Here is a 26,411-nt window from a genome sequence, read left to right as displayed (position 1 = left end):
AGCAAAATAGTTTATTGCTTGGAATCATAAGGAAACGCTCCAATGAGCTACTTAAACAAAATTTTGGTTATCCAGAAGCGATTGCTTAAAATAATATATCATAAAATACTCTTATTTTTCTTCAACTCCTTTGCTTAAAAAACCTTATGTACTGCCTACACAACTAAGAACTTCTTTTAGCTGGCACTCAAATTAAATCTCAAACTAACTTGTCAACACATTACAAAATGTCATTCCTTATTTTCCTCCTCTTCTATTATTATAATACTCCTCCTTTGCTGGTGGCCATAGACGTGTTGCCTATCATGTGTCATCAGCATGGAATTTCTAACAAATTTGAGTCATGACGGTTTTTGGGCTGATTGGAAGCAGCACTTGTTAGACTGTCAGGAATAGATTTGTTATTTCTTGTTTTGATTCAAGGTGAGTAAACTAACCAAACCTTTAAACAACTTTACAGATCTACATAACCTATAATCACAAAAACATTAAAAACCGTTTCAATAATTTCAATAGTTTCAGAATGAAATGATCAGACATTGAGCTGTTTTTCGTTAAAACATGACTGAAATCCATGTAACTGAGTAAGCTAGCATAGCCCTGTTTACACCAGTTGGTAATATGGGTTATTCATGTCGGCGTTGTCAAATGTACGTATACGCATCCTGGTGTGTCAAATGTCATCACATTTGACACACCAGGGTGCGTATACGTATTTCCAAGTGCTTACCAATTGTCTCAATTAGACAATGCTGACTAGCTACGCGTATTTTATTGACAACCCAATTTGAAAGCATTGATGCTCGTAGATGGGTACTAGCTTTAGATAATCCTCAATATTCTAAGCTAGAACAGATTAATCATCTGGCATTTAACAAATCGAAAATGTTTTGTTCTTGGATTAGACTTGAGTTGTTCAGTTAACCACATTGAACTGGGATATTTTTTGATACATGAAGAGATGAGGATGTTAGAATACAACTAGACACCCATCTTATGTAAGTTTTTAAACTAAAAAGCAACAGTTGTGTTCTATTCAAGAATTAGATTATAAACTACAGTGGAGTGATTCAGTAGTTTAATTGTTGATGCCATGCCATAAAAAAGACACTAAAAGTTCTGTGTGCACATATGAAAACATGCCAAATGCGTGTGAGATACTAGGAGCAGTCTGGACTACAGTGGTACAAAACATATGTATTCAAGGTAGCTATGTACAAAAAGGTACTGGTCACAATTTACAATAGTGTGCAAATGTAGACAAGAACCGTAAGAAGCAATAATGTACAAAGTTTGTTTAATAGGGTGTGTAGCTACCACCCCGGCCTCGACCTGCTTTCATTTTATACTGGTCTTGTCCATATCCACCTTGAGATTGATCATATCCGTAGCCACCACCTATGTCATATATGAAAAACTGTGTTACGTAAACGATATATAGAGAACTGTAAAATCATCAGCATAGCGCAACTACATTCAGACTAAAAGCAACATGACATACAGCCATTAGGACAGCGGAACAGAGTTGGAGAAAAATCATTAAAACGTAAAATCATAAATGAATTATTAATTGAAGAGATAAATATTGGACAACACGCACTTTACTTACCATAGCCTCCACTTTGGTCATAACCACCTCCATATTGGTCATAACCACCGTAGTTTTGCCCTCCATATCCACCCTGGTAGCCACTACCATAGCTTTGATCATAGCCTCCACTATAGCCTTGATCATACCCGCCTCCGTAACCACCACGAAAGCCTCCTCTACCTACAACACAAAAGATCATAAATAACTTATAAACAACACAGTCGTCTATATATATTTTTCAAAAGAAACAACAACAACTTGGATCGGGACGACTTTGTCAAACATGCCAATGCTTTCTCAAGTACAGTAGACTCCTACAACGTATAAATATTCCGCTTCAGAAATGTCTATAGTAGAGGAATTTCACACTACACCAACAGTAAAATACAATAAATTGCCTAATCCATCCCAATTTTTTCCAAACTTGTCCTTTCAAAAGGAAAAAAAAGACTTTTTAACAAGAACAATATGGTCCAGAAAATTATTTCAATTTATATTTCTAGAATTTTTTTATGGAGACACATTCTCCAGTCAATTAGCACACCACACTTTTTTGTGCACATAAATTAGGTTGATTTACAGTAGATAAATATGTTAAGATGCTGAAACGTAAGTTTTAACCTGAATAACAATTAAAATATAGGGTCACTGTCACCCACTATACAGCAAGAATAATTGCTCATTGCCAAATAGCTAACACAAACTTGAAAAGTTTTACACGCGTATTTAAACTCGTATTAGGTAAACGGCAAACAAACCGATTGTCTCCATTTGCCAAAATGATGGTGCGTTCAATCAAATATCTTATGGACCATCTGGTTTACATGTCAAATGAACAGAATGTAAATAATCTTACAAGAAAAGATACTAACAGTCAACAAATACCTACCACCGAATCCACCACGGCCGCCCCTGAAGCCACCACGGAAACCGCCACGTGAGTCAGACTTGCTGTTTGCTTTTTTGACATCGCACTAAAAACAACTGACAATAGTTACAACCATGGAATACATTTTTTTTACCCTCAGAGCCCTTTAACTTTACCTTCATAGTTACCGTTACTGAGAGAAGCTACTGCATCAACTTCAGAGCGTCTTTACAATTACTTTAGCACCAGACATTTCTATCAACAGATCATTAGCCGCATTATTCATTTACTGCTACAACGAAAAAAATCAACAAACAACCACACAAGTATCCAGAGAGCAATCTATGTGGGGATTGCGAGTGGTTTATGACTGGCAGACCTGGAGCTACTACCTAGAGCTTACGACAGCAGCTGGTCACCAACAGTGGGTGAAGGTGCTTGGTGGTTGAGTTGCTAAGAGGGAGTCGGCAGAGACAACCACACAAGTATGCATAGTAGTGAGACAGGCAATGGTAGTGGCCAGCCCCAGGTAGAGCCCTTTCGTTTTCTCACTATAAGCTGATCATCGCTGCAAAGTACCAACATACACCGCGTTAGTACGATATGACGATCTAAACCTGTTTGCACAATGGCTATCTTGAATGTATCTGTCTTTATCCAACCAATCTCTCAATGACGTCTTAGCTATGGCCTAATGACAGGAATAATGTCTAACTACAATTTATCCACAGCAAGGAACATCTACAATCAATAAGTTTGTCATGAAATTATTAGCGATAACAAAGTTCAATTATTACAAAGGCGATGCAAACAGAGGACAATTCAATGTTTCAATTCATGAAATATTGAGACAAACAAGCACAATCTGACAAGCTTTAACTGATATCACCAACATATGAAGACTGAAGCCTCTACTAGGAGTCTATTTGTTGAAACAGCAGCTCTAAGCACCACGAATATTCTTCCAGTACTAACAAAGCCTGCAACATTTTCCATTTTGCCAACACTTTCAGAAGCATTATTCATGAAGATGCAAGAACAGATGTAAGAAAGATGTATAAATTTGTAGAATCAATGAATGCACAAAATTGTTAATTCCCTTCAATAATGATAATACCTCTTTTCCGTTGATCACAATTTTTCCTTCTTCACATAGTCTTTCTGGAATATCTGTGTCCTTAAATGTAACAAATGCAAAGCCTTTTGGTTCATTTGTTGCTCGATCGATTGGGAGAAAAACATCAGTTACCTGCAGAAATAATGTTCAAAGCTAATATAACATACCATTAGAAAATTCAGAAACACGCTTCCAACTGGTATAGGTTAGACTAGCTTTTAAAACTCTTAGTCAATTTGTAAGATGTTTATTTGAATGTTAAGAATATTGCGAAGTTTTTACTAACCGTGCCACGTTCTTCAAACACAGCTTGTATGTCCTCCTTCGAAGAACCCTTGTCTAGACCTCCAACAAAAACTTTGTGATTCTTTTCCGTTTGTTCACCATTTGGCTGCTGGGGCGTAGCTAACTTTGCTTCCACCTCTTTACCAACAATTTCATGCTTTGTCTGATGACTTAAAACCTGAAGATGCAACGTAAAAAGTTACACAGATGACTGGTAAGGTGAACGCAAAAAATAGAAGTCAAACGTTGTAATATATGTAGTGAATATGTTTTAGACAAGTGTTTCCTGTATAACAAAAATTCGATGAAAATGTTTATGAATATAATAATATACTTACACTGTCTACTGAAGATTTGTCCTTAAAAATGAGAAAACCAAATCCACGCGACCGTCCACTGTACACATCAGTTTTAATTGTGGCCATGGCAACTTCTCCAAACTTTGAGAAATATGCCTTGAGATCGTCACCAGTGCAATGTGCAGCGATTCCGCCGATAAACAGTTTCCTGCGAAAGAAAAAATTGGAAATTACGTGATCATTGAATATCGTTTAATAACTAAAACAAAAGTCAATAGAAATCATACAACAAGAAGCATCCAAACAAGCTTCAAGACATGCATGTACACTACCTACGCAAATTTAAGACAGTAAGTTACCTAGAGTCCTCGTCATTGGAGTTATTATGGTCCATTTTTAGTTTGATTCTTGTCAACAACTTCAACAGCGGCAATAAAGAAGAAGAAAGGAAGATGGCGGCTCTCGCAAACTGCGAGTTAACCGTATAAAAATGAGAGATAACTTCAAATTGGCCTCATTGACGCGTACTAGTTTTTATAGTTCTCGTGATCCGCGGGTGAAAATCCGGGGCTTTTAGTGATCCATAAAGTTATTCACTATGTATAGCGCGCCAAGTGGTTCGTAGTAAAACAACTCGAAACGAATTTGTTCGCAGAGCAGTCAGAAAATCTAGCTTGGTATAATTATACTGTAAGCCTCTTAATACTTAGATCACATAGTAGGTATAGCTTATCAGGCTTTTGTTTAGTTTACTAGCTAGTTAGTAATATTTTATTTTGCTGATAACAAAATAACAAAAAGCCTCTATTTGCAGGAATATTACCAAATAAAATGGAAACTGTAAAAGTATCCTGAATGCAAGATAGTAATGAACAATTCATGTTTAGTTTGAGATTATTTTTGTAAAAATTAAAAGAAAATTTACATGAGAGGATGACTTCAAATAAGTAATGCAGGATAACATACAAAAATAAATTGATTGATACTATATACAAGAGTTCAGGTCTGAAGAAAAGATCCTCTATGAGTATTGATTGTGGCAAGATTGATTGTTATTAATAATTGGATGACTACAATATGGTCTGTACCATCTGTCTGTGAAAGTATCGTTGATGCTCACTTCTATGGGTTATCTGTTGTGGGTTAATTATGTTTTCAATTGAATCGGCCTCTTTCATGTACAAATTCTAGCAGGTGTTGATAGTTGTGAGGGTTAGGGAATATTTTCTTCTTAGATTGGTGTAATTGCTGCATCTGTATTGGTGATGGTCTACTGTTTCGTCCTCATCCAGGCATGTGCATGTTGGTGTAAATGTTAAATTGAGTTTGTATAATTGATATTGTAAGGTTGTGTGGCTTGTGAAGAGCCCAGTTAAAATTGATATTTGTCTCCTTGGTAATATAAGTGGAATAGGGTTTTTCTCTAGTTGATCCGTTTCTAGATCCTTTAATAAATCAGTGGAACAGTATCCTGTTATGAGTTAAATTTTCCATCGGCATTGTTGATCATTAATTAGATGCTTTCGAATAGTGAATCTTCTAAAATGACTTGCTGACATATCTGCTATAGTTGTGTTTCTACCATTTAGACGTACAATGTGAGAATGTATTTTTTTCTGAAGTTTGCTGTTTGCAGATAACAAAGTTTTTGAGAAATAACTTTGTCCTATTGCCATTCTACAGTACGTGCATATGTCTCTGGAGCTTAAAGGCTCAGCCGTAGGTATGTTTGTGATATGGTGGAGTGGTTCCGTTGAGGGATTAGTCTTTGCTCCTAGTATGTCTTTCAAACCACTATGGAGAGAGATGTCAGCTTTTTGATCCCATATAAAATTATTGTAAAACACTTTCGGTATTATATTTGATTCTAGTATCTTTTTAGAATAGTATGGCTTTAACCCTGCATTGATGAACGGAAGAAGTAGTCTCCATATTTTGGCCAATATCGCTTTTGATTCTTTTCTTTGTGTGTTGAATGCTAACTTACAGTCTAGAATTAAACCTAAAACTTTAGTAGATTTGGTAATCATTATTGCTTTCTCTGCTGACTTGAAGTCGTTTTGGGTTGCAGTTGACCCAAATAATATCCGTCTTGGAACAGTTTGCTTTCATGTGCCATTGTTCTAGCCAGTGTGTGAGCTTCATGCATTTGCTTTCCATTGTTTCATATAGTAGTTTTTCATTTGGTCTTGAGCAGATAACTGAACCATCATCTGCATATTGAAGCGGGGCTTCATTCCATGAGTTCAGCATGTCTCTTGTGTAAAGTATAAAAAGTATAGGGATAAGTTGCTTCCTTGTGGCAGTCCTATTTCGCATTGTTTTGGCTGTGATAGACGTAATGTCAACTGTAATTCTGATTGTTTGTCGTATGAGAAAATTAGATATTAATTTAAGGAAAGATCCATTTATTCCTAATTCAGCGGGTCTGAACAGCATTCCTTGGTGCCGCACACTGTCAAAAGCTTTTTGTAGGTCAATAAAAAGGCCTGCGACTTTTTGTTTAGATGATTGATTGTGTTGACTTTCTATCATCATCGGACATAGGTAAGTAGAGGTAGATCTATTTTTACGAAATTCGTGTTGGTATTCTGGTATCCAGCCTTCTGACTCTGTTAGAATTTTAAGTCTGTGCTCAATTATTCTTTCTAGAATTTTGCCACATATAGATGTTATTGTGATTGGGCGATAGTTGTTTGTTGTGGAGTAATCTCTCTTCCCAGGCTTTCTCAAGAAAATTACTACATTGTTGGAAAATGGCCACTTGCTTAAGGTAAGGATACTGTCAAACAGGATTTTGAGTGTAATTTAAAACTGGAAACTTCTATTTTTTATCATTGAAGGGTAGTCGTAGCCGTCATAGTCGGGTCCTTTTCATCTAGTTTTAATTTGTTGTGGAGACTTGATTATTTCTTCTATTGTTACTGGTGTGGTCAAGTGTGGAAATCTAGGTTCGTTTTGCGATTCTTCTGCAACTCTTTTGTTCACATGCGCCCCTAACGAGTCCCTGATGACTGAGTCTGATGTAGAGTTGATGTTAAGGTGTTTGCTTGAAGATGTTGTCATAGAAGAGTTCTGCTTTACTTTAATCGGTGGTTAGAATTTTGCTGGTAGTACTTAAATCGCCGATCTTAGCATTAGTATTAATTTAAAAGGTCTGCTTGAATTTCTTCCAAAACTCTGGACCATTACTGCAGATGAGGGCGTCTGCTTTTGTTTCCAGAAATTTTGTTTTTGCATCTTCCAGTGCTGTTCTAAATCTTTGTTTTGATAAATCAAGCGTATCACCATTCTCAAAAGAACTTCTGTATTTGAATTTTTCCTTTGTTTGTCTTAGTTTTTTCAAGAAGGTTGACAGTTCTTCATTCCAGTAAGGTTTGCACTGCCCTGATAGCCTAATTTTTGGGACGTTTGATTTTTTGGAATGAGTAAGATTGGTAAGAATTTTGTTCCATATAATTGTAGAATCCGTTTCTGCTACAATCCCTCGGATTGTTTCTGCTGAAAGTATCTCTAATTGTGTAGTATATTTAATCCACTAACATCTGTTCCAAGAGTATGAGATTTTCGGTTCCGTTTTTATTTTATGTGTTGTAAACAATGTCCACACCGGAATGCGACCTCTTGTTGGCGCTCCTGAAAAAAGTTCTGTAGAGTCATCTGTGTACTGGGTGCTTATTATGGTAGCTGTATTTTGGGTTGTTATGATGAGGTCTATAACACTTCCTCCATTATTGCAGAGGAAAGTGAAATCTTTGTGTTATTCTATCTCTTCAAAGTTTTGGTTATTGCAGTGATTAAAAAGCTTTCGGCCAAGTGTATTGGTTTTGCAGCCCTTCCAAGCCGGGTGCCTTGCATTGAAATCACCAAGTATAGCTAGTTCTGCGCACTTGAGGTTAGGCATTCCGGCTCTGGCTCTATCAATTTGTTTGAGAACAGTATCTAGTTTTGTTGTATTTTCAGGTTGAATATATGTTGATCCGAGTATGAACCGTTTACAATTTATGTTGATGGCAGTGAAAAGTATCTCTGAATCTTGTTGTTGTAGACTGCATAGTCTGTCAGAGCTTATAGTGTTGTGTACTAATATATATATATATATATATATTTCTTTATTGAATTAAACAAAGAGCCTCTTTTTGCAGGCAGAGGAAAGACCTTAACAGTAGTTAAAAATATAGATATAAATGTAGTAAAGGGATAAATGATAATGACAGATTGTCTTCTTAAAATATCCTTGAATTTGTGCGTCAGCGTAGATTGCGGTGCCCGGCCCCAAGACCCACCCGAGACAAGCCTGCAGCGAGGTCCAATACGGGAGGACACGAGACTAATGTTGTACTAATATAGCAACACCGCCTTGTCTAGAGGAGCTCTTGTGGTTTGATTTTAAGTGAACACTGTAGTTTTTGAAGCAATCATTTGAGGCCATTTGAAATCTGCATTGTTTTAGTTTCTGAAATGAATACTAGATCTACTTTAGTTTACTATGTTAATAAAAAGGTGCATTTTTCTGTTTTTGTTTAGGTATAATATTTTTAATCAATAAAAAGTTCATCATCATCACTTTGCTATTATTGTTTAATCGTTTATATTTTGAATGTTATAATTTTGTTTACCAGATCTAATGTATCTAATGTATCTAATGTAATCTAATGTATGTAATCCTATGTAATCTAATAAATTGTGGTTTACTGTTTATAGTGACGTAGTTGACTATGTTCATTTGTGTATTATCAAAGCGGAGCGAGACACAGGACGGTAATTTCCGGAAGAATTATGGACGGTTGGGCGACAGTCAATAGGGCGACAGACACTTAGGCGACACTTTTGGTTCGAAAGGCGACAACTTCAGACGGAAAGGCGACACAGCGGACAAACAGGCGACAATTCTGGACATTGAGGCGACAATTCTGAGGGCAGGATTAATTCAAAATATTAAGTCCTGCTATGGCCTGTTATGTTGTTGTGAATTAGTAGTGAACACTAACAAGACACCAACTTTATTGATGCCCAGATCGGAAATCTTGCATTAGCATACTTTGTACGCATTGCTCCACCTTATTTCCTTGGCATCTATTACCTGCTTATATCCTCATTAATCTGATTACATTATTCTTTTACACACAGTAGAGTTTCATATTGTATTAATGAATGTACCAAATATTTATTTAATTGAGATAGTTGTTATTTTAAAAAACTGCTGAAATTAATCTGTCTTTAATCGCCCAACTGTTCTTCCGTTCATCCTTTTCCACAAATTTAACTTTAGAGTCTGTCAACACGCTCAGAAGTCATTTAGCCAGTCACTATTTTCGTTTTCACTTCCTTCCTTGAATGCTTGGAAAAACTGGCAAGTTGCTTATCAGTGTGGCAAGAGTCGGAGATTCCTTACCACCTAATTTATGACATCATAGAGGTACCAACTTTTTCAACCCCTTTGAGGCGATGCATTCTTGAGTCACTAGCATACCGCTGTTGATGAGTCATTATACTACCTTTGGCTCATGTATCATGTATTAGGACCCTCAGTAGTAGCTTTCAAATTAATGTATATTCTTGTTCTAATTGCAGTATGAAAATAAATACATACATATGAGTTTAGCTTTATACATTTTAATAAATTTGCTTTTTGGTATATTTATACAAATAGTAAAGCTGATTTTTATCATATATAACTTCAAAAATACGTATATCAAGTTTGCAGCATTTTTTTTACAATGACTTTATACTGATTGATACTATGTAGATAAACCCATCTAGCGATAGAACTTCTCTTTCCTATCTAGAATGACGAGATCAGGTTCACGGTTATAAATTGGCAACTGAATATTACTTTCTACTAATTCTAAAACTTACATGAAAAGATAATTTGAATTACAGGAGTATAATTGTACACAGTGACTCGCAGGTGCTCGAATGCACTTGCACTTCCAATCATACACAAAAATAATTGCAGGAAATTCCCTACACCACTATTTAATAAAGTTGTTATTAAAGTTCAAGCCAATGGCTGTCTATGTAATATCTTCCCATCTTTTCTGAAATCTGTCCTTTGTTAAAATAGTCGCATATAAAAAAGATTCATAGTGCGTGTTAAAATGCAAAATATAATATATGATGTGGTACATGGCAGCATTAACCTGCAACTGAGTATATATCACAAAGGTCTTTGAGGTGTTGATCACTCCTCATTGTCTCAAACTACAGGTTGTGTGTGCCATCGGGATCTGTGACAAGGGTAATTCGGTCAAATATCTCAAGTGACTCTAGGGTAACATGGCATCAGGACCAGTTGATTTCTATGCTTTGGAATGGATCATTTCTCCATAAGCTTTCTGTGATGCTGTTTAGTCTTCTTGCAACAAGCTGCAGAAGTTAGTAAAATATGGATATATCTTAGACACCTGTCAGAAAAAGCCTTCACTCTTCATACTCAAATAAAATCTCAACAAACATAGATCAGTGTGAACCGCAATTTAGCCTATTGAGTCTGCATTATAATGACATTGAATTATTTTCATAATTGTAAAGAAACAAGGATAAGGAAATCATTATTTCCACAAGTAAATGAGAAATTACAATAATAGGGAATTGTCTTTTCATCTCACACAAAGAGCAAACTCTTCTCCCAGCTACTGTGAATTTTGACAATCGAAACCATAAAACTATTTCTTCTCGAGGTAAGATAACTCTAAGGTTTCAACAATCAGAGAAGGGATAACTCTAAAGTTTCAATAATCGGAGACAAGATTGTCGACAATTCAGCCGAGAACGTGACTTTTCGAACAGTTTTGAACAAACATGCTGATACAAAAACAAGTTTTGGTGTTTTAATTGAATAAGCTAGATGCATTTTAAAAAAAACTTTAATATTTTGTTAATTGTCTGGGCTAGCATAATCAGAGAAATCCCAATCCCACCAATGGCGTTTAAAAATACATGTTGCAATTTCGATGTATAAAAAGGTCTGCAAAAAAACAATAACACTTTCAAAGCTACGTTTCAAAAATATACGTAAGCATAGCACACAACGACAGCATCTCATAGTTTGTCAGTACATCATTACCTTGCCTTCAACCAAACAGCAAACCAATTTGTCGCCTTTGAGTCTAGAATTGTCGCCGGTTTGTCTGCCGTGTCGCCTTTCCGTCTGAAGTTGTCGCCTTTCAAACCAAAAGTGTTGCCTAAGTGTCTGTCGCCCTAGTGACTGTCGCCTAAAAGTCCAGTTACCTTCCGGAAAGGTGTTGCTGCGAGTCGAACACGAACCGTTGTAAAATAATGTTATAAATTGACTTAATTATTAAACAATCGTCTTTTGCAGCGTATGGGTCGACGTATGATAAATTCCACCGACCTTACGAATAAACCTACACAGCGTTGATGGCAATTATTCAAAGTACATTCACCAGTATCCAAGGATAAATGATGTAGCGCATCGGAATACGTTAGTTTTACGTGACTATGGAGGGGAAAGTTTTTATACTGATGGCCTTAATAGTAATGCCATCATGTTTTTTAGAAGGTAAACTTTTTTTGCAGTTTCTAACGATTTACACGTAACTGACCTTATTTCCCAACTGCTTATTTGAACAAAGTGTAGGCATCTTCGATTGTGTATATATATTTGAAAAAAATTAAGAAGAAAAGAAACTTTTAGTAATCGTGCGACAAATTTGCTTCGTGCGATGCACTCATCAGACGCGGTTGGACTAAAAAAAATAATTACAACTGGAATTCTACTATACATGTAATGTACTAATTATATGTATTTATATATGCTATAAATATACTAAATATATGTATTTATATGTTGTATCCATGCATATACAGCATATTTTATATTTTCATATCTTCACAGCAATATACCGTAAAACCTCTAATTGAACGCCACCTCTACTAAACGGCCACTATGGTAGAAGGGTTGAAAAATAGAGGGTCACCCTTTAGTTGAATGTCACTTCCATTTGACTGCCACTTTGATGACATTCTTTGGTCTTTACAAACCCATAGCAGCAAGTGCTCAGCAGAAAAGTGTCCACAAAGTTGTATTAACAATGAATCGTTTTCATTAATAACTATTAATTCTGTCGTTGCCCAACTCAATAGCTTCATTTTTTTTCGTTACCACTTTGAAAGCAACACCATACAAATAATTAATAACTGTTTCAGGCTAATAGTAGTTCTTTGTTTAATGCGGTCTTGATACTTCAAAGTATATAAAAAATGGTTTACATTTACGATAGTATTTGAATGACTAGTTTTAGGTTAAAAGTTGTGCCTAACACGCATTTAGTTAAAGGTTTAGCATTACATGTGTTTGGGTGAAATGCAACGTGTAAAAGCTTCTCTTTGCTAAAAAATTATCTTTACGCAAATATCAACTAGTTCAGCAGTGCAGAAGAAGAGCTGAGGTCAGAAGACATTGTGCAAGGTATTGAACAACCAGAAGATGTTCATTCGATCGAAAGCAACAATCAGAACGCAACTGGCCGACCAAACGGTGCAAATATTTTGTTTCAAAATTGTTTTTGTTTTTGCATGTATTATAAGTGGGGTTTGTTTATGTCACTTGTTCATAAATATATATTTGTAGCATTTGATAGATTATTGTTATATAACTTATAAAGTTGAAGATTTATAGTATTTAAACACGGAACTAATGTACTATCAGCCTGATAGCTATTAATTATTTCTATGGTGTTGCTTTCAAGGTTTTAACAGAAAAGCCGAAAAGCTTTGGAGTTGGAAAACGGACTTTGATACGAACAAAAAATACGAAAGAATTAATTACCATTGATGCAACCGAGTCATTATTAGTACGATTTTGTGGAACTTTTTCTACTGATCACTTTCTATTATGGGTTCATGAAGATTAAAAAATGTGAAAGTGGTGGTCAAATAGAGGTGGCATGCGTTCAATTAAAAGATACTGCTTTATTTTTCAACCATTCTCTGCGTGTTCGACTGTTCGCACCTTAAAGGTTGACTTGCAACAAAATTCACATTACAGTTATTTGGTATCAAAAGATTCACCATGTCTTACTCTGTGGTGTTGTAAGTGCCAAATATGTGGAAATGTGATTACAAGCTCTTAAAAGCTCAAAAACGAAAAGCCGCCGTAGATTGGAATCTCTTTATTTCGATGGCGTAGCCACGAATTTGGCTATCGTTTTGTCACGTATGTTCTCACGTGAATTGAAAGGCCAATACAAAGCTCAATATAAAACTTATTGTAGTACTAGTTTATGATCGGGTTTTATCGAAGACCGCGTATCAAATATAGATGCTCGCTACTTCACAGTTTTGTTTGGGTCTGGTCTAATCGGCAAGTCGTAATCTGATCATGTGACCCAATACTTCGCAAATAATTTCTGCAGCATTTTTCGATTATCACAGGTAACCAACAGGCTTGTCATGATTATCAGACAATGATATGTACTCCTTCGAGGTAAGGTTAAAAAGTTAAATGAATTTTTACGGTAAGTTATAAGATATCACTGCTAAAAGTGACAGCATTACAATGATGATAAAACAGACGCGTAAGAACAATAGACATGGTTTTATTGAATGCGTGAAGTATATTTGTGAAAATATTTTGACGAATAAGGTTGCATGAAAGTGTAAACAGAAACCATCTCTCACAAATGCGTCACATTCGAGTCGTTTTGGAAAGATAATCCAAACTACGGCGGTCTCGCGTGGCTGCGATTAACTGTTCATTTTTGAGCTTTCAAGAGTTTGTAATCACATTTCCACATATTTGGCTCCTACAACACAACAGAGTAAGACATGGCGAATCTTATGATACCAAATAACTGTAATGTGAATTTTGTTGCAAGTCAACCTTTAAAGATGTGGTTGCGTCAAGTTAGAGTTGATTTTAACAGAAAGTTTTTTTTGTCTACCAGTTAATATGTTGTTTGTTGTGTTAAGCAGTTTCATTGTCAAGGTATTTGAAGATTAAAATCAAAAAAATTTAATAGCGGCAAAAACGTTCAGGCCAAAAAAACAGTCCCACACTTGCTCAAAACTTCACATCGACCAATGCGATAAAAGTCCAGTCCTATGCGATGCTATTGGCCTATATTTTATTTTGTATTTGCTCATGTTGGCTAGGATAAAATTTTAAATCCAGCTACAGATACATTATTATGAATGTTTTAAATGCATCAAATAAGGAAACTTGAAAGTTTGTCATATTAACTTTCTCTAAATGTTGTGTAAACATTTGAGTATCGACTACCAATTCCACCGGTCTATGGTAATTAGGTCGTCGAGTTAGCTTATTTCATCACGGCCTTTGTATTAGCTGAGTTCTCAGTTGCTACGTGCACACCGGAAACTAGCTACTAAATAAAATAGGCACGCCGCCATCTTTGGAAATAATATGTACGATTATATGGCGAAACCAACTGCATCCCAAAAAGTCATGTATAGTCTACGTTATCTAGTCATTATTAGTATCAATTTGTAGGACATTTCACTGGTCTCATTCGATTAGTTAATTCAAAACAAAACAAATGGTTTTATGAATTGACCGAAAAAGTGAACGCAAGACAACGTCAAGTTCGTTGGAATCAATTAACCCACCGGTTCTGGCAAAGGGTTAATGAAACCATTCCTGCACCTGGTCGGCGGTTTGTGGACTCAGCTATTTTCACTTATTAGGGTTGAGCATAAAATCTTTTGAACTTAATATTTGGTCCGTTGAAATTGAGTCGAGCTATTCAAAAGTACCTGTCAATACAGCTCTGATGACACTTCATAAATCCGTCTATCAGAGAAAATTTCAGCACAGATGATAACAGGGCTATAATGTACTCAATATGTTCTGCAAATCATGTTTTGCATTGTCTTCAACAATAATATTTTAATATATAATTTTTACAATTCAAAAAATTTTCATCACAGCACAAAGTTTTTATTAAAAACATCTATCCAAGCCGTGGCCATTCACATAGTTACAGCTCATATAATCGGGCAAATTAATCTACTGCAGCAAACTCAAACAAAACATATTATGGTTTGTGCAGCACACATTCATGTCCCTCTTTCCCATTTAATTGCAATTTCAGACCAACACGACTGCTCCAGTGAACCTGTAAACATAAACATCCTGCAACATTAAAACAAATGTAATTAATGTCATTCTTATATATATATATTTATATATATGTCGTTCTAACACATATCTACTGAAAGCTTTCAATTTGAGAGTTACCGGTAGATAGATTCCGAGTGTAATTTTTAAAACGAATAAATATTTAACAAAAGCATAAATACGCCAAGCCAACAATTCGAAGCTTTGTTTCTGAGAGTTGAAGATGAGCTGAGAGTTGAAGATTAATCAATCGATTTTCCTCGCTTTTTACACACTGAACATAAATTGTAATCATAAATCTAAAAATACCAAAAAAATGCTATAGCTAGGTGAAATGATAAAAATTTGTGAAACGATTAAAAGTTTATGCAACGATGATTCGTAATAGCAAAGAGTTATAATTTTACTTATTGGTAGATGTATTCATGACTACTAAAATTATTACGGTTAGCTTAGAATATATGTATAGGATACTCAAAGTTGAAGAGAAATTTACCTCCATTCTCCTATCTTCCTCTGCAGCATAACGCTGCTGGCGCTTGTCAGCTCTAATCATAACCTGTCTGCATGTCTGATGATTAATGTAAAATAAATATGTCGATGCACGTAGCTACTAGAATCTATTAGTAGTCGATGCACGTGACTAACTGGTAATAGATTAATCTCCCTAACAATGAGAATCTTTGACATAACAGACAACTCGTTTTACGTGCGATAACATTTAATATGACCTATATAAAAATTTGGTACCGATGATTGGCTAAAGAAGAGATCTTATATTTATCGCTCGCGGGCTCTTTTCACATGTATCACTCATTACGTCACGAATGAAGCACCTGCTGGAGTCTGAGCTTTTTAAAAGATGGCCTCATTCAAACGCATATATCTCTGGACAGGGTTAGTCTACAAAGACAAAAATGTCATCAAATTGTAGCTGATGTTTTAGCCTTTTATTGGTCTTAATTTCATTAAATCGACCTGTTTGACGCAACCACATCTTTAATGTTTCTTAAAATTTTAATGTCACGCCTTTAGCAGTAGCTAAACAATTAACAATATATGGAGCAGGCCAAAATCATGTTATTTAAAGCTTACAGATTTACAGCTACTAGTGAGTAAACCCACGGCCATACATACTGTAAATAAACACTTGAAAGCACATGCACATCAATGATTTGTGTTGGTACTGCAATAAAAGCTGAATGTGGTTTAGTGACTGCAGTCTTAATTCATCTCTGCTAAGATTGAATACTTGAGATAACGAGCGCTTATCACTGGCTTATTTTAGGGATGTTCAAGTTCCCAATTTCTGTTTAACATTTGAAGTGGGAAAGTCTCAATTTTTTTTCTTTTAATTGCTTGAGTTTTAAAATGTTTGAACATTGAGGCTGTAGTGTAACAGCTTTACCAAGAGAATTTAAAATACATTCATGATTAAGTTAAAGTCATATGTACAGTATTTTACACGATACAGTTAGTAGGCCACGGTATTTAGACACTCATCTATGTCAACCAATCTGCTCACCGAGACACTTATTAGGCATTCCTCACTATTACCTTTTACTGGAGCTGCAGCAGCTTAAGCACCAGAGAAGAACTTGGTATAATACTACTATTTAATATAATTTTCATATCTTTTGATGTGTGCTTTCTATTAAAAATATCCTGTACATAGGCTAATCATTTGTGCGGAATAAACCATTATAACTGTGCTTCTGCTAGTGCTGTCCTGTGTATCCCCATTGACAAGATAGTCTCATTTCAGATGGACAGGCTCTTCAGTCGTTTCCTGATGGAACACAAGATGTATTTGTTGACCTAATTCCAACATCTCCACATCTGCCTGAGCAAGTTCACCTTTCTATTGGTTAGTCTAACGACAGTTCTGTTCTAAATAAACTGAGCTTACTTCCGGGTTTCCCTTTTTGCGTGTGAAAACCGTTCCGGATGAGTGAGAACCTTTTAACAAAGTCAAGAAAAATGGAAAATAAATTTTGAATGAGATAAACTGAAAAATTATTACCCTATTGAGATTTGGTAAATAAATTTTTAAGATTGGTATCAATAGGGTTCACGATTATAGCTTATTATTAGTAACAAATACTTGACTGCATCTTGGCTTATATTTTGTTGATCAGTTACTTAAAACAGAGCACAGAAATGAAGGCAGGCAGTTGCTGATTGAGAATAGAGATTCGAACCTCTACTTCGCCATTGCTTCAGTCAAGTACTCTGAGTAAATCATTCCCAGAATTACTCTTTCTTGTAGGATGCAACCCGAAAAGCTATCGACTGATACGAAAGTTTGAGAAATGATACTAAGAGATAATAGTATTATCATTACATATATGTACATACTAAGCCACCTTTTTTTAAAATTAAGGTTTTAAAAGTTTGGCACTAAGACAAAAGTTTTAATGAGTGCTCTGGTCTAGTAACAGCTGTGATAATTGTGTCATGCTGTGTGTTAATGACATGATTTGTAAAAGAGAGAGTTTAAAAAATACTGTATATGAAATCATCAAACATGCAGTTACCATTGTCGTTTTCTGACATTATTTTGTCATCAATGTTAGTATAATATTGCAATACTGTAACTTTAAAATTATTGCTTTGGCATTTACATCTAATGTTCAATATACAGTATAATTATACTATATGGTATACATAATAATAGTTGTATTATTGTTGAACATAAAGTTATAAGCTTGTTTTATAAAACAAAAAATCAAAATGTTCTAACAAAATAAAAGTTTTTTCTTTGTGAATTGCAAATAATAATATGTTTTCACCCTTTACTCCATTTTTTCAACCAAACAACTCTTTTGGTTGAGCAATACATCAACCATGGTTACATCACAGCATTACTGAACGCGTACAAATAGACTTGTTTTTGTTTTCGAACTTTGCCGCATGCCCATCAGCCATATTGCTTGATATAATTGCTAGTATTTGTACAGAACAAGATAAGCCTAATATCTTACTCAGTAATGTCCATTTCCGAGAAGGACTCTACATCTCTTTTATACAGGAATCTGATTTGAATAGTTAAAGTAACTCCCTGTCGTCATCCACTTACAGTATTTGCTTTTCTGCGAATGTAGGTTGACAATAAGAAGACACTTGTAATATATGGTTTATGTAGTAAGGAAGACACTGTGCCTGTAGGAGAAGATGCCTACTCGATGGCTGTCATGTGGGCTACATATGAGGAGTACGATGAGGGTCCATCTTATGTACACTATGGACTGGGTGCTGGTAATTTTACACAAAGAGCTGAAGCTATAGCGGAGGACCTGAAGAATGCTAACCCCCGTGGATGTAAAGGTTAGTATTGGTCTTTTGAGTTGACCTAGTATCTTAGCAGAGAACGTAAATTGGTAGATTCATCAGAATACTGGAGGTCGGGTACAAAAAATTTATATTTAACAAGAGGGAACTTTGATTCAAATGGAAGGAAACTTACAATGGAGGCAATTGTGAGTTGGTACAGAATAGGTGGTGGTATTTTGAGAGCTAACTATCTGTTTCTGCTGAATTTTATAGGTGTGTTTCGGGCTCTTATGACTGGCCTCACACCCCATCAAGTACATGCCTATCGAGTTGAGACAAATGGGCACTTGAGTAAGAACTTCACGTTTCTTCATCCAAGCGATGAGCCAAATAGGTCCAACAAATTTCTCATTTATGGAGATCTTGGCAAAATAGGGGGTGAGTGCAACGCTACTTACACCATACACTGTCATGCATGACCCATTTTTAGTTGATGCTTGTTTTGTACTTGCACATCTGGCGTCTATCAGTAATATCTGCTGATGCACACAATTTTGCTAAGTTTCTATGGGCAGATGCTTTTGGATTTTTGAGTAAAATTCATGCAAATGGGCATACTTCCTTTAAATAATAACCCAGTCAAATATAATTTTACTCCGAGACGTATAATCTGAAAGTATATTGTGTAAAAAAATAGACCACCAATTGCTCACCATGTAATCAAATATTCCGTTTGCTCAATAAGGCTCAATTGCAGACAGCTTTACCTTCTTTTATCCAACATAGCTTTATTTTTGTCTTAAGACAGAACGAGAGTGTAGTGTGGATGAATAATGAGTAGCAATAAGTATGACTAGTAACTAACAGTGCTAATACCTTGTTAGTTACTCGTGGTAGCAATAAGTACCACTAGTAACTAACAGTGCTAATACCTTGTTAGTTACTAATGGTAGCAATGAGTATGACTAGTAACTGACAGTGCTAATACCTTGTTAGTTACTAGTGGTAGCAATAAGTACCACTAGTAACCAACAGTGCTAATACCTTGTTAGTTACTAGTGGTAGCAATAAGTATGACTAGTAACTAACTGTGCTAATACCTTGTTAGTTACTAGTGGTAGCAATAAGTATGATTAGTAACTAACAGTGCTAATACCTTGTTAGTTACTAGTGATAGCAACAAGTACCACTAGTAACTAACAGTGCTAATACCTTGTTAGTTACTAGTGGTAGCAATAAGTATGACTAGTAACTAACAGTGCTAATACCTTGTTAGCTACTAGTGGTAGCAATAAGTATGACTAGTAACTAACAGTGCTAATACCTTGTTAGCTACTAGTGGTAGCAATAAGTATGACTAGTAACTAACAGTGCTAATACCTTGTTAGTTACTAGTGGTAGCAATAAGTATGACTAGTAACTAACAGTGCTAATACCTTGTTAACACTAGTATTAGCACTGTTAGTAGACATTTCTCTGTCAGCTGTCGCCTAGGACTGCTGACAGAGACATGTCTACCAGAAAGTCTATGTAGGTTTAGACTCGTTGGGCACCGGTAATAAAACTCGTTGAACTCGCGGGTTTATCTTCTCTCGAGTCTCGGCTAATAGAAATTTTGAGCGTTTCGATCTTGCAGGTTTGGGTTTTGACTTGCGAGTTCAAGTTTTGGTACACGAATTCGTCCAGTAGAGTGGACAAAAACTCGGTCTATTGTGCCCTGCGCTCTAAGCACTGTTTAACAACCCACCTGTTAACGCTGCGAGCACAAATATAGGTCGATAGAAAATAGTAAAAAATGATAAATAAATTGAATAGAACTATAATTTTAAAATGTCTGATGTTTAGAAATTTTAGACATAAAACCCGTAACAACAAACCTGATACCCGCAAAACCCGTTGGCCAAGAAGTACTCGTGCCAAGCACTACCAACTACCCGTTACTCAAAAAACTCGAACGCAAGGGGCGAGTCTAAACTTGTGGGCCAAAAAGTACTCGTTTCCAGCACTAGTTTAGACCCAGTTGTAGCACTGTAGACATGGTCTTCACATCTAGACTTATTCAGGAAAAATTTCATGAACAACACAGAGATCTCTATGTGACATTTATCAATTTAACCAAATAACTTGACACAGTGCATCAAGCAATTTTATGGAATGTTTTGAGGAAGATCAGATGTCCCGAGAAACTAGTACGCTTTTACTGGCATCCTTAATGATGATATGAGAGCTTCTGTGCTGGTGGTTGGTGAATTCACTGAAGACTTTGGTGTAAATACTGGAGTAAAACAGGGCTGTGTGATAGCCCCAATGCTGTTCTCCATCTTTCTGACTGCTGTTCTCCATTTTGTCAGAAAGAATATGCCAGCTGGAATCCAATTAAGATTTAGGTTCAATGACCTATTCAATTTACGCCGATTGAAAGCAAAGACAACAACAACTGTGTGCGAGCTCCAGTACGCAGACGATAATGCTATTGTTACTCACTGCAAGGAGGACCTCCAGCATACAATAGATGCCTTCAACTATGCATACTCTGCTCTTAGACTCTTAGACTGAGACTCAACGCAAAGAAAACACCAAGTTTCATACCAACCTAGGCAGGAAATATCAAGTCATGTTCTCCCTAAGATATCGATTAAGGCTGATGGATAAGAGCTTGCCTGTGTTGATACCTTCAACTACCTCGGATGCATTCTATCTGCCAAAGCCAATATCGATGCAGAAATTGGCAGAAGGGTTCAGGTCGCTTGCAAAGCTTGGAAAATTGCAGACTCGAGTCTTCAACAACAAGGGCATCAACAAACACACAAAGTTGATGGTCTACAAAGCCATTGTACTCTCAACTCTACTGTATGGGTCTGAAGCTTGGGTTACCTACAGTCACAATCTGAAAACACTAGAGAAGTTTCACGATCGCACGGTGAGGAGGATCCTCGGCATCAAGCGACTGGATCGGCAAGCAACGAACAGTATTTTTGAGATAGCTTGTACCACAAGTATTGAGGCTATAATTATCAGGAACCAACTGAGGTGGTCAGGTCATGTCGTACGGATGGATGACATTCATTTACCAAAACAGATGACGTACTCTGAACTCAAAGAAGGCAAACGCTCATGGAGAACAGAGAAAATCACCTTGCAAAGATACCCTTCATCGTAGCTTGAAGCAGTGCTTTATTCGTACCGAGACTTGGGAGAAGCTAGCCAATGACCGGAAATTGTGGTGGAACGCCGTTCACAATGGTGTGAATCTATTTGAAGAGAACAAAAAAGCTAAAAAGGAACTGAAGAAGGCTGCACATAAACTAGTCAAAGCTCAACCCTTATAACTGAAGACGGTTATCCCTGCCTCTATGTGACAAAGTTTGTCGATCTCGTATTGCACTCACCAGCCATTTGAGAGTGCACTAGCTAGCAAGCAGACATCATACTCGTTAAACGAGGGATTGCAAACGGCGACGAGTTACTAGTGGTAGAAGTAAGCACCACTAGTAACTAACAGTGCTAATACCTTTCCATGCATGTCATAACACTGAAACTGTATTTATATGATCAGTTGGCTGCTTGCGGCTGTGCTGTAGTTCCCCAGTTCTTATGCTTTATCAGCAAGCCATGCACTGCTAAGCATGCATGTCTGTTGCTTTTTAGGTGGTATCACAGTGAGCAGGCTGAAGGCTGAAGCAGCAAGGAACTTGTATGATGCAGTACTGCATGTGGGAGACTTTGCATATGATCTACATAATGAGGGTGGCAGGAGAGGTCAGTGTGTATCAAACTCGGTTTAGTGCATATCAAAAGTATTGCACTACACAGAAAGCGTTAGTGACATTTCAGCTCCTCCATGGAGACTACTTGTTACTTTTGGGTTGTAGGTGTAAAAATGTCAAGGATAGAGCAGGTGGATGTACAGGTAATGTGGTATTTGTGTAGGGTTGTAAGGAGATGTGCGTACGTATGCGTAATACAACTTCGTATTTATTTGTACACAGGTGACAAGTTCTTGAGGAGAATAGAACAAATAGCAAGCAGGCTGCCATATATGCATTGTGTTGGTAACCATGAAATACCCTATGGCTTCATTCACTACAGATACCGGTTCAGTTCTCCACGAGTACCATGGCCCATTCCCAGAAACCAGGTATAAATGGGCAGCACTGGTTTAGTCACATACTGATTTCATTTATCAGTTGAATTCACAGCATGAGCCTGCTGTGATCATGATGCGAACAGACAGCTTAGTGAATATGGGTTACACCATTTATATTGTACAATTGAAGACAGCTTAGTGAATATGGGTTACGCCATTTATATTGTACAATTGAAGACAGCTTAGTGAATATGGGTTACACCATATATATTGTAAAAGTGAAGACAGCTTAGTGAATATGGGTTACACCATGTATATTGTACAATTGAAAACAAAAGGACAGCTTTCCTTCTCAGCTGATGCTGCTGTGCTTACAGATGTGGTACAGCTTTGATGCTGGCCTCGCCCATTTTATAAGCTATTCCACAGAGGTATACTTCACAGATGGCCAGGTGTATGTTGCTAGGCAGTATGAGTGGTTACAACAGGACCTAGCGGAAGCTAACAGGTTGGTTCCGCTAATTGGGAAGGCTATATTTATATTTGACTCTGTTTCAAGTGCCTTGACTCTCCTACACCTGCTTAGTTACTAGTCAAGCTAGTAGTAAAATTATAAAAGGTCGTCTATAGCGGTGCTATTGTTGGGTAGAGTGATAAACAAGTCACTATTCAACAAGACTATTCAACAAGTCAGTTTGAGATATTTTCCTGGTTTTGAGGCTTGCTGCATGCATGTGTGCTATATGTGTTTTGATGCACATAAATTTATCTGTTCACGCAGGAACAGGGCAGTGCGACCATGGATTATAGCCTTTGGCCACAGACCTATGTACTGCTCCAATATTAACAGAGATGATTGTACTAAGAACGTAAGTCCTAAGGCTGCTGTGCTTTAATTTTGCATGCACTTTATCACGAGATCTCTAACTAGGTTTTTCAGAGTTATCCCTCTATGCCATTTGCAATTTATTATGTTTATAGTGCTAACTATGTACACCTATAGGTTAGCTAGTGGATAAGTTGAGCTAGGGGATTTTACTGGGGATCAACTGGTTGGAGACTGTTTATCGCTTCTGAACACCTCATCTCTACTATTTTTCTGCCATTGATACTAATCATTTAGTCTACTGCACAATAGCATTAAAAAATGGATGCCTTGTCTAGCATAGCCTATGACCTTTTGTGAAATGTTGTCTATAGTAACTGTAAACTGAGCTCTCTGACCTTAGGCTACGGGGGGGGGGGGGGCTCTCTTAGCCCTCCAAGTCCCATCTTTAGTAAAATATGCTAAGTTAGTTCCTTGTGACTATCATGATGGAAGACTTAGAGAATAGCCTGGGTGGCTGCCAAGTTTCACTCTGATGATAATGTGTGCGCGTGTGTGTGTGCATGCGTGTGTGTGTTCGTGCATGCGTGTGTGCATGTATGTGTATGTTTGTGTGCATGCACGCTCTTGTGTGCTCGTCTGCATGTGGGTGTGTTCGTGTGCATGCGCGTGTGTTTATGTGCATGCGGGTGTGCTCGTGTGCATGTATGTATGTGTGTGTACTCGCATGTGTGTGTGGGTCTGTGTGTGTGTGCATGCGTGTGCGATACATTAATATAGCTATGATAAATATTATTTATGCAATCTTTATTGCTCAATTAGCAGTTTTTCGAGCATACTCATTCATGCTGGTCATAATATGCATAATTGCATGTATATTATGCACACGAGCTTATGCTTGAAGATGATGAAGGCATTAGAATATTTCAACGAATGAAGTTGCATGAAAGTGTAAACAAAAGCCATCGTGTTCAGTTACGTCCTATTTGAGCCGATTTGGAAAAGGGTTCAAACTTACGGCGTTTTCGTGTTGGCTGGGATTAACTGTTCGTTTTTGAGCTTTTAAGAGCTTGTAATCACATTCCCACATATTTTGCACCTACAACACAGCTGAGTAAGACATGATGAACTTTTGATACTAAGTAACTGTAATGTGAATTTTGTTGCAAGTCAACCTTTAAAGCTGATGAAGGCGCTAAAATATCAGTGCTGAAAGAGCACCTCCTACTTGACCAAATTTGCCTGATTTGAAGTTTACACCTACTCATCTTATAAACGGACATTATTAAATTCACCAACTTTTTTCTTCGTATTTATTTGATTGGGTCAGTTTGCATGATTGCATTCATCTTTCTCTCTGACCATAATTTAACTATTCGCATTGGGTTTACTACATACTTGTAACCTAACAGTAACTAAGGCCAGTTCAGCCGAAAACGTTCCTGTATCTCTAGCCTGCAGCCAAGCTATATTTTTTCAGAACACAATGAGAAATGATAATCAGTGTAGCCACAACTGTCATTTTAGTGCAGTGACGGTTGCTGTGACGGTTGCTGCAAAGATCGCTGCGACGGCCGCTGCGACGGCCGCTGCGACGGCCGCTGCGACGGCCGCTGCGACGGCCGCTGCGACGATGGTATTAAAGTAGGGGGAAAGCATGTGTGTTTAACCCAGTAAGACCACCAATTTTCGGTGTTATTTGAGGTTACTTTTGTTGCTAATAGGTTAAAGGTCACCTAAAAATAGAGAGTTGTTAGCTAAATCTTGGAAACATTCCTCTTAGTCAAGAATTTTCGGATTACCAAGGTTCTAATCAAGAATTACCAGATTTCCAGACCAGATAAAAACCTTTCTCAAAAATTAACAGATACTATCTGGTTGAGTAGAATATTGTAACTGAAGGTATAAATATATGTTAAATCTTTAGGTGTCTGCGATGAGAAAAGAACCATACAATCTAGAGAGACTTTTCCATACCTCAGGAGTCGATCTTATCATACAGGCTCATGAACATTCGTATGAGAGACTCCACCCGCTCTACAATGGTCAGTCAGGTGCCATGGATCTGTGCACTTGTTGTATTTTATTTATCAGCTGTTGATTAGAGCTTTGTCTATTTTTTCATACAGGTACACAAGTCGGCTGCGGATACAACAATCCGTCAGCAGCTGTCCATCTCATAGCTGGATCAGCTGGCTGCAATGAACGAGAAATGATGTGCGCTGACGTGCTGTTGGCTCCCGCACATCACTGGTCTGCTAAAAGGTTGTTTTCATATCAAGAATTCTTACTAAGATTCTCCTCTATATGGCATTATCAATAGCTGTACAGTGACCGGTTTACCTTCTCTCAATCAATGCTTGCCTCCCTAGGTTTATTAGTAACAGGAAATACTGCAGTACTTTGAAAGATTGTTGGGGGAATTCATGAGCTGAGCTAGCAAATCCCATCAGTTTAAAACATTGTTTGTCAACTCCTGTCTCTGTGTTTTAGATCATGGCTTCCTGGGTTAAATGGTTATGGGAGACTCCATATTGTTAACTCTACGCATCTGCGTTGGCAGCAGATCATGTCCATCTCTAGTCAGCCTCTGGATGAATTTACCCTGGTGCAGCATTATCATGGGCTGAGGACTCCGAGCAGTTTTGAAGAAGTGCGCTGCTAAACGTTTACTAGTTACTGGTGGCGTCTGTGCAAATTTCCTAACGAACTTGGTGTTATGTGTAAGACAGTTAAAAATAGTGCGCTTGACAAATGCTATCTTAGTGCTTCTTAAATTGCATTGCATGCCAATGGTTACAATATGATCTCAACAACTTCTAATAACTATTGCAGCTATTTCAATATTTATTTATTATAAATATATCTATAGTATATACTATATACACACATCTATTTTTACTTTGGTTGTTTTATTCTTGTGAATAAATCACAATTGCTCTCTGCAACTTTGATTAGATT

The 26,411-nt window shown here is 36.9% G+C and overlaps 2 protein-coding genes across 4 annotated transcripts; one reads left to right on the top strand and one right to left on the bottom strand.

Annotated features, from left to right (window-relative positions):
- Positions 1-1,061: 1,061 nt before the first annotated feature.
- On the bottom strand, positions 1,062-4,630 carry LOC137389671 (RNA-binding protein squid-like). 3 transcript variants are annotated; one of them, XM_068075745.1, is made up of 7 exons: positions 4,520-4,630; positions 4,200-4,368; positions 3,863-4,039; positions 3,577-3,708; positions 2,481-2,565; positions 1,601-1,771; positions 1,062-1,398 (listed from the first exon to the last, which is right to left on the bottom strand). In XM_068075745.1, exons 1-6 carry the CDS (start codon positions 4,552-4,554, stop codon positions 1,602-1,604), a joined length of 768 nt encoding a protein of 255 aa, XP_067931846.1. In that variant the 5' UTR covers positions 4,555-4,630; the 3' UTR covers positions 1,062-1,398; position 1,601. The 3 variants fall into 3 exon arrangements, with proteins under 3 accessions (XP_067931846.1, XP_067931843.1, XP_067931845.1); XM_068075742.1 differs by having other exon boundaries at positions 1,610-1,771; XM_068075744.1 differs by having other exon boundaries at positions 1,610-1,771; positions 3,863-4,024.
- Positions 4,631-11,410: 6,780 nt separating this feature from the next.
- On the top strand, positions 11,411-26,401 carry LOC137389909 (acid phosphatase type 7-like). The gene is made up of 11 exons (XM_068076083.1): positions 11,411-11,685; positions 17,030-17,131; positions 18,433-18,591; positions 18,811-18,975; positions 22,186-22,296; positions 22,527-22,675; positions 23,002-23,132; positions 23,406-23,493; positions 25,378-25,495; positions 25,580-25,715; positions 25,944-26,401. Exons 1-11 carry the CDS (start codon positions 11,625-11,627, stop codon positions 26,113-26,115), a joined length of 1,392 nt encoding a protein of 463 aa, XP_067932184.1. The 5' UTR covers positions 11,411-11,624; the 3' UTR covers positions 26,116-26,401.
- The last annotated feature ends 10 nt before the right edge of the window (positions 26,402-26,411 follow it).

This window comes from Watersipora subatra, chromosome 3, assembly GCF_963576615.1.
Source record: "Watersipora subatra chromosome 3, tzWatSuba1.1, whole genome shotgun sequence".
Classification (NCBI taxonomy): domain Eukaryota; kingdom Metazoa; phylum Bryozoa; class Gymnolaemata; order Cheilostomatida; family Watersiporidae; genus Watersipora; species Watersipora subatra.
Note: the sequence above shows the minus strand (reverse complement) of the source record. Positions and strands in the feature narration are given on the sequence as shown.

Coding starts and splice junctions, on each gene's coding strand:
- LOC137389671 (XM_068075742.1), bottom strand. CDS start 4,554: ATGGACCATAATAACTCCAATGACGAGGACTCTAG. Junction 4,369..4,519: donor TCCAATGACGAGGACTCTAG/GTAACTTACTGT, acceptor TTTCTTTCGCAG/GAAACTGTTTATCGGCGGAA. Junction 2,566..3,576: donor TTGTGATCAACGGAAAAGAG/GTATTATCATTA, acceptor AGTTGTTTTTAG/TGCGATGTCAAAAAAGCAAA.
- LOC137389909 (XM_068076083.1), top strand. CDS start 11,625: ATGGAGGGGAAAGTTTTTATACTGATGGCCTTAATAGTAATGCCATCA. Junction 18,976..22,185: donor AGATCTTGGCAAAATAGGGG/GTGAGTGCAACG, acceptor GTTGCTTTTTAG/GTGGTATCACAGTGAGCAGG. Junction 22,676..23,001: donor GGCCCATTCCCAGAAACCAG/GTATAAATGGGC, acceptor CTGTGCTTACAG/ATGTGGTACAGCTTTGATGC.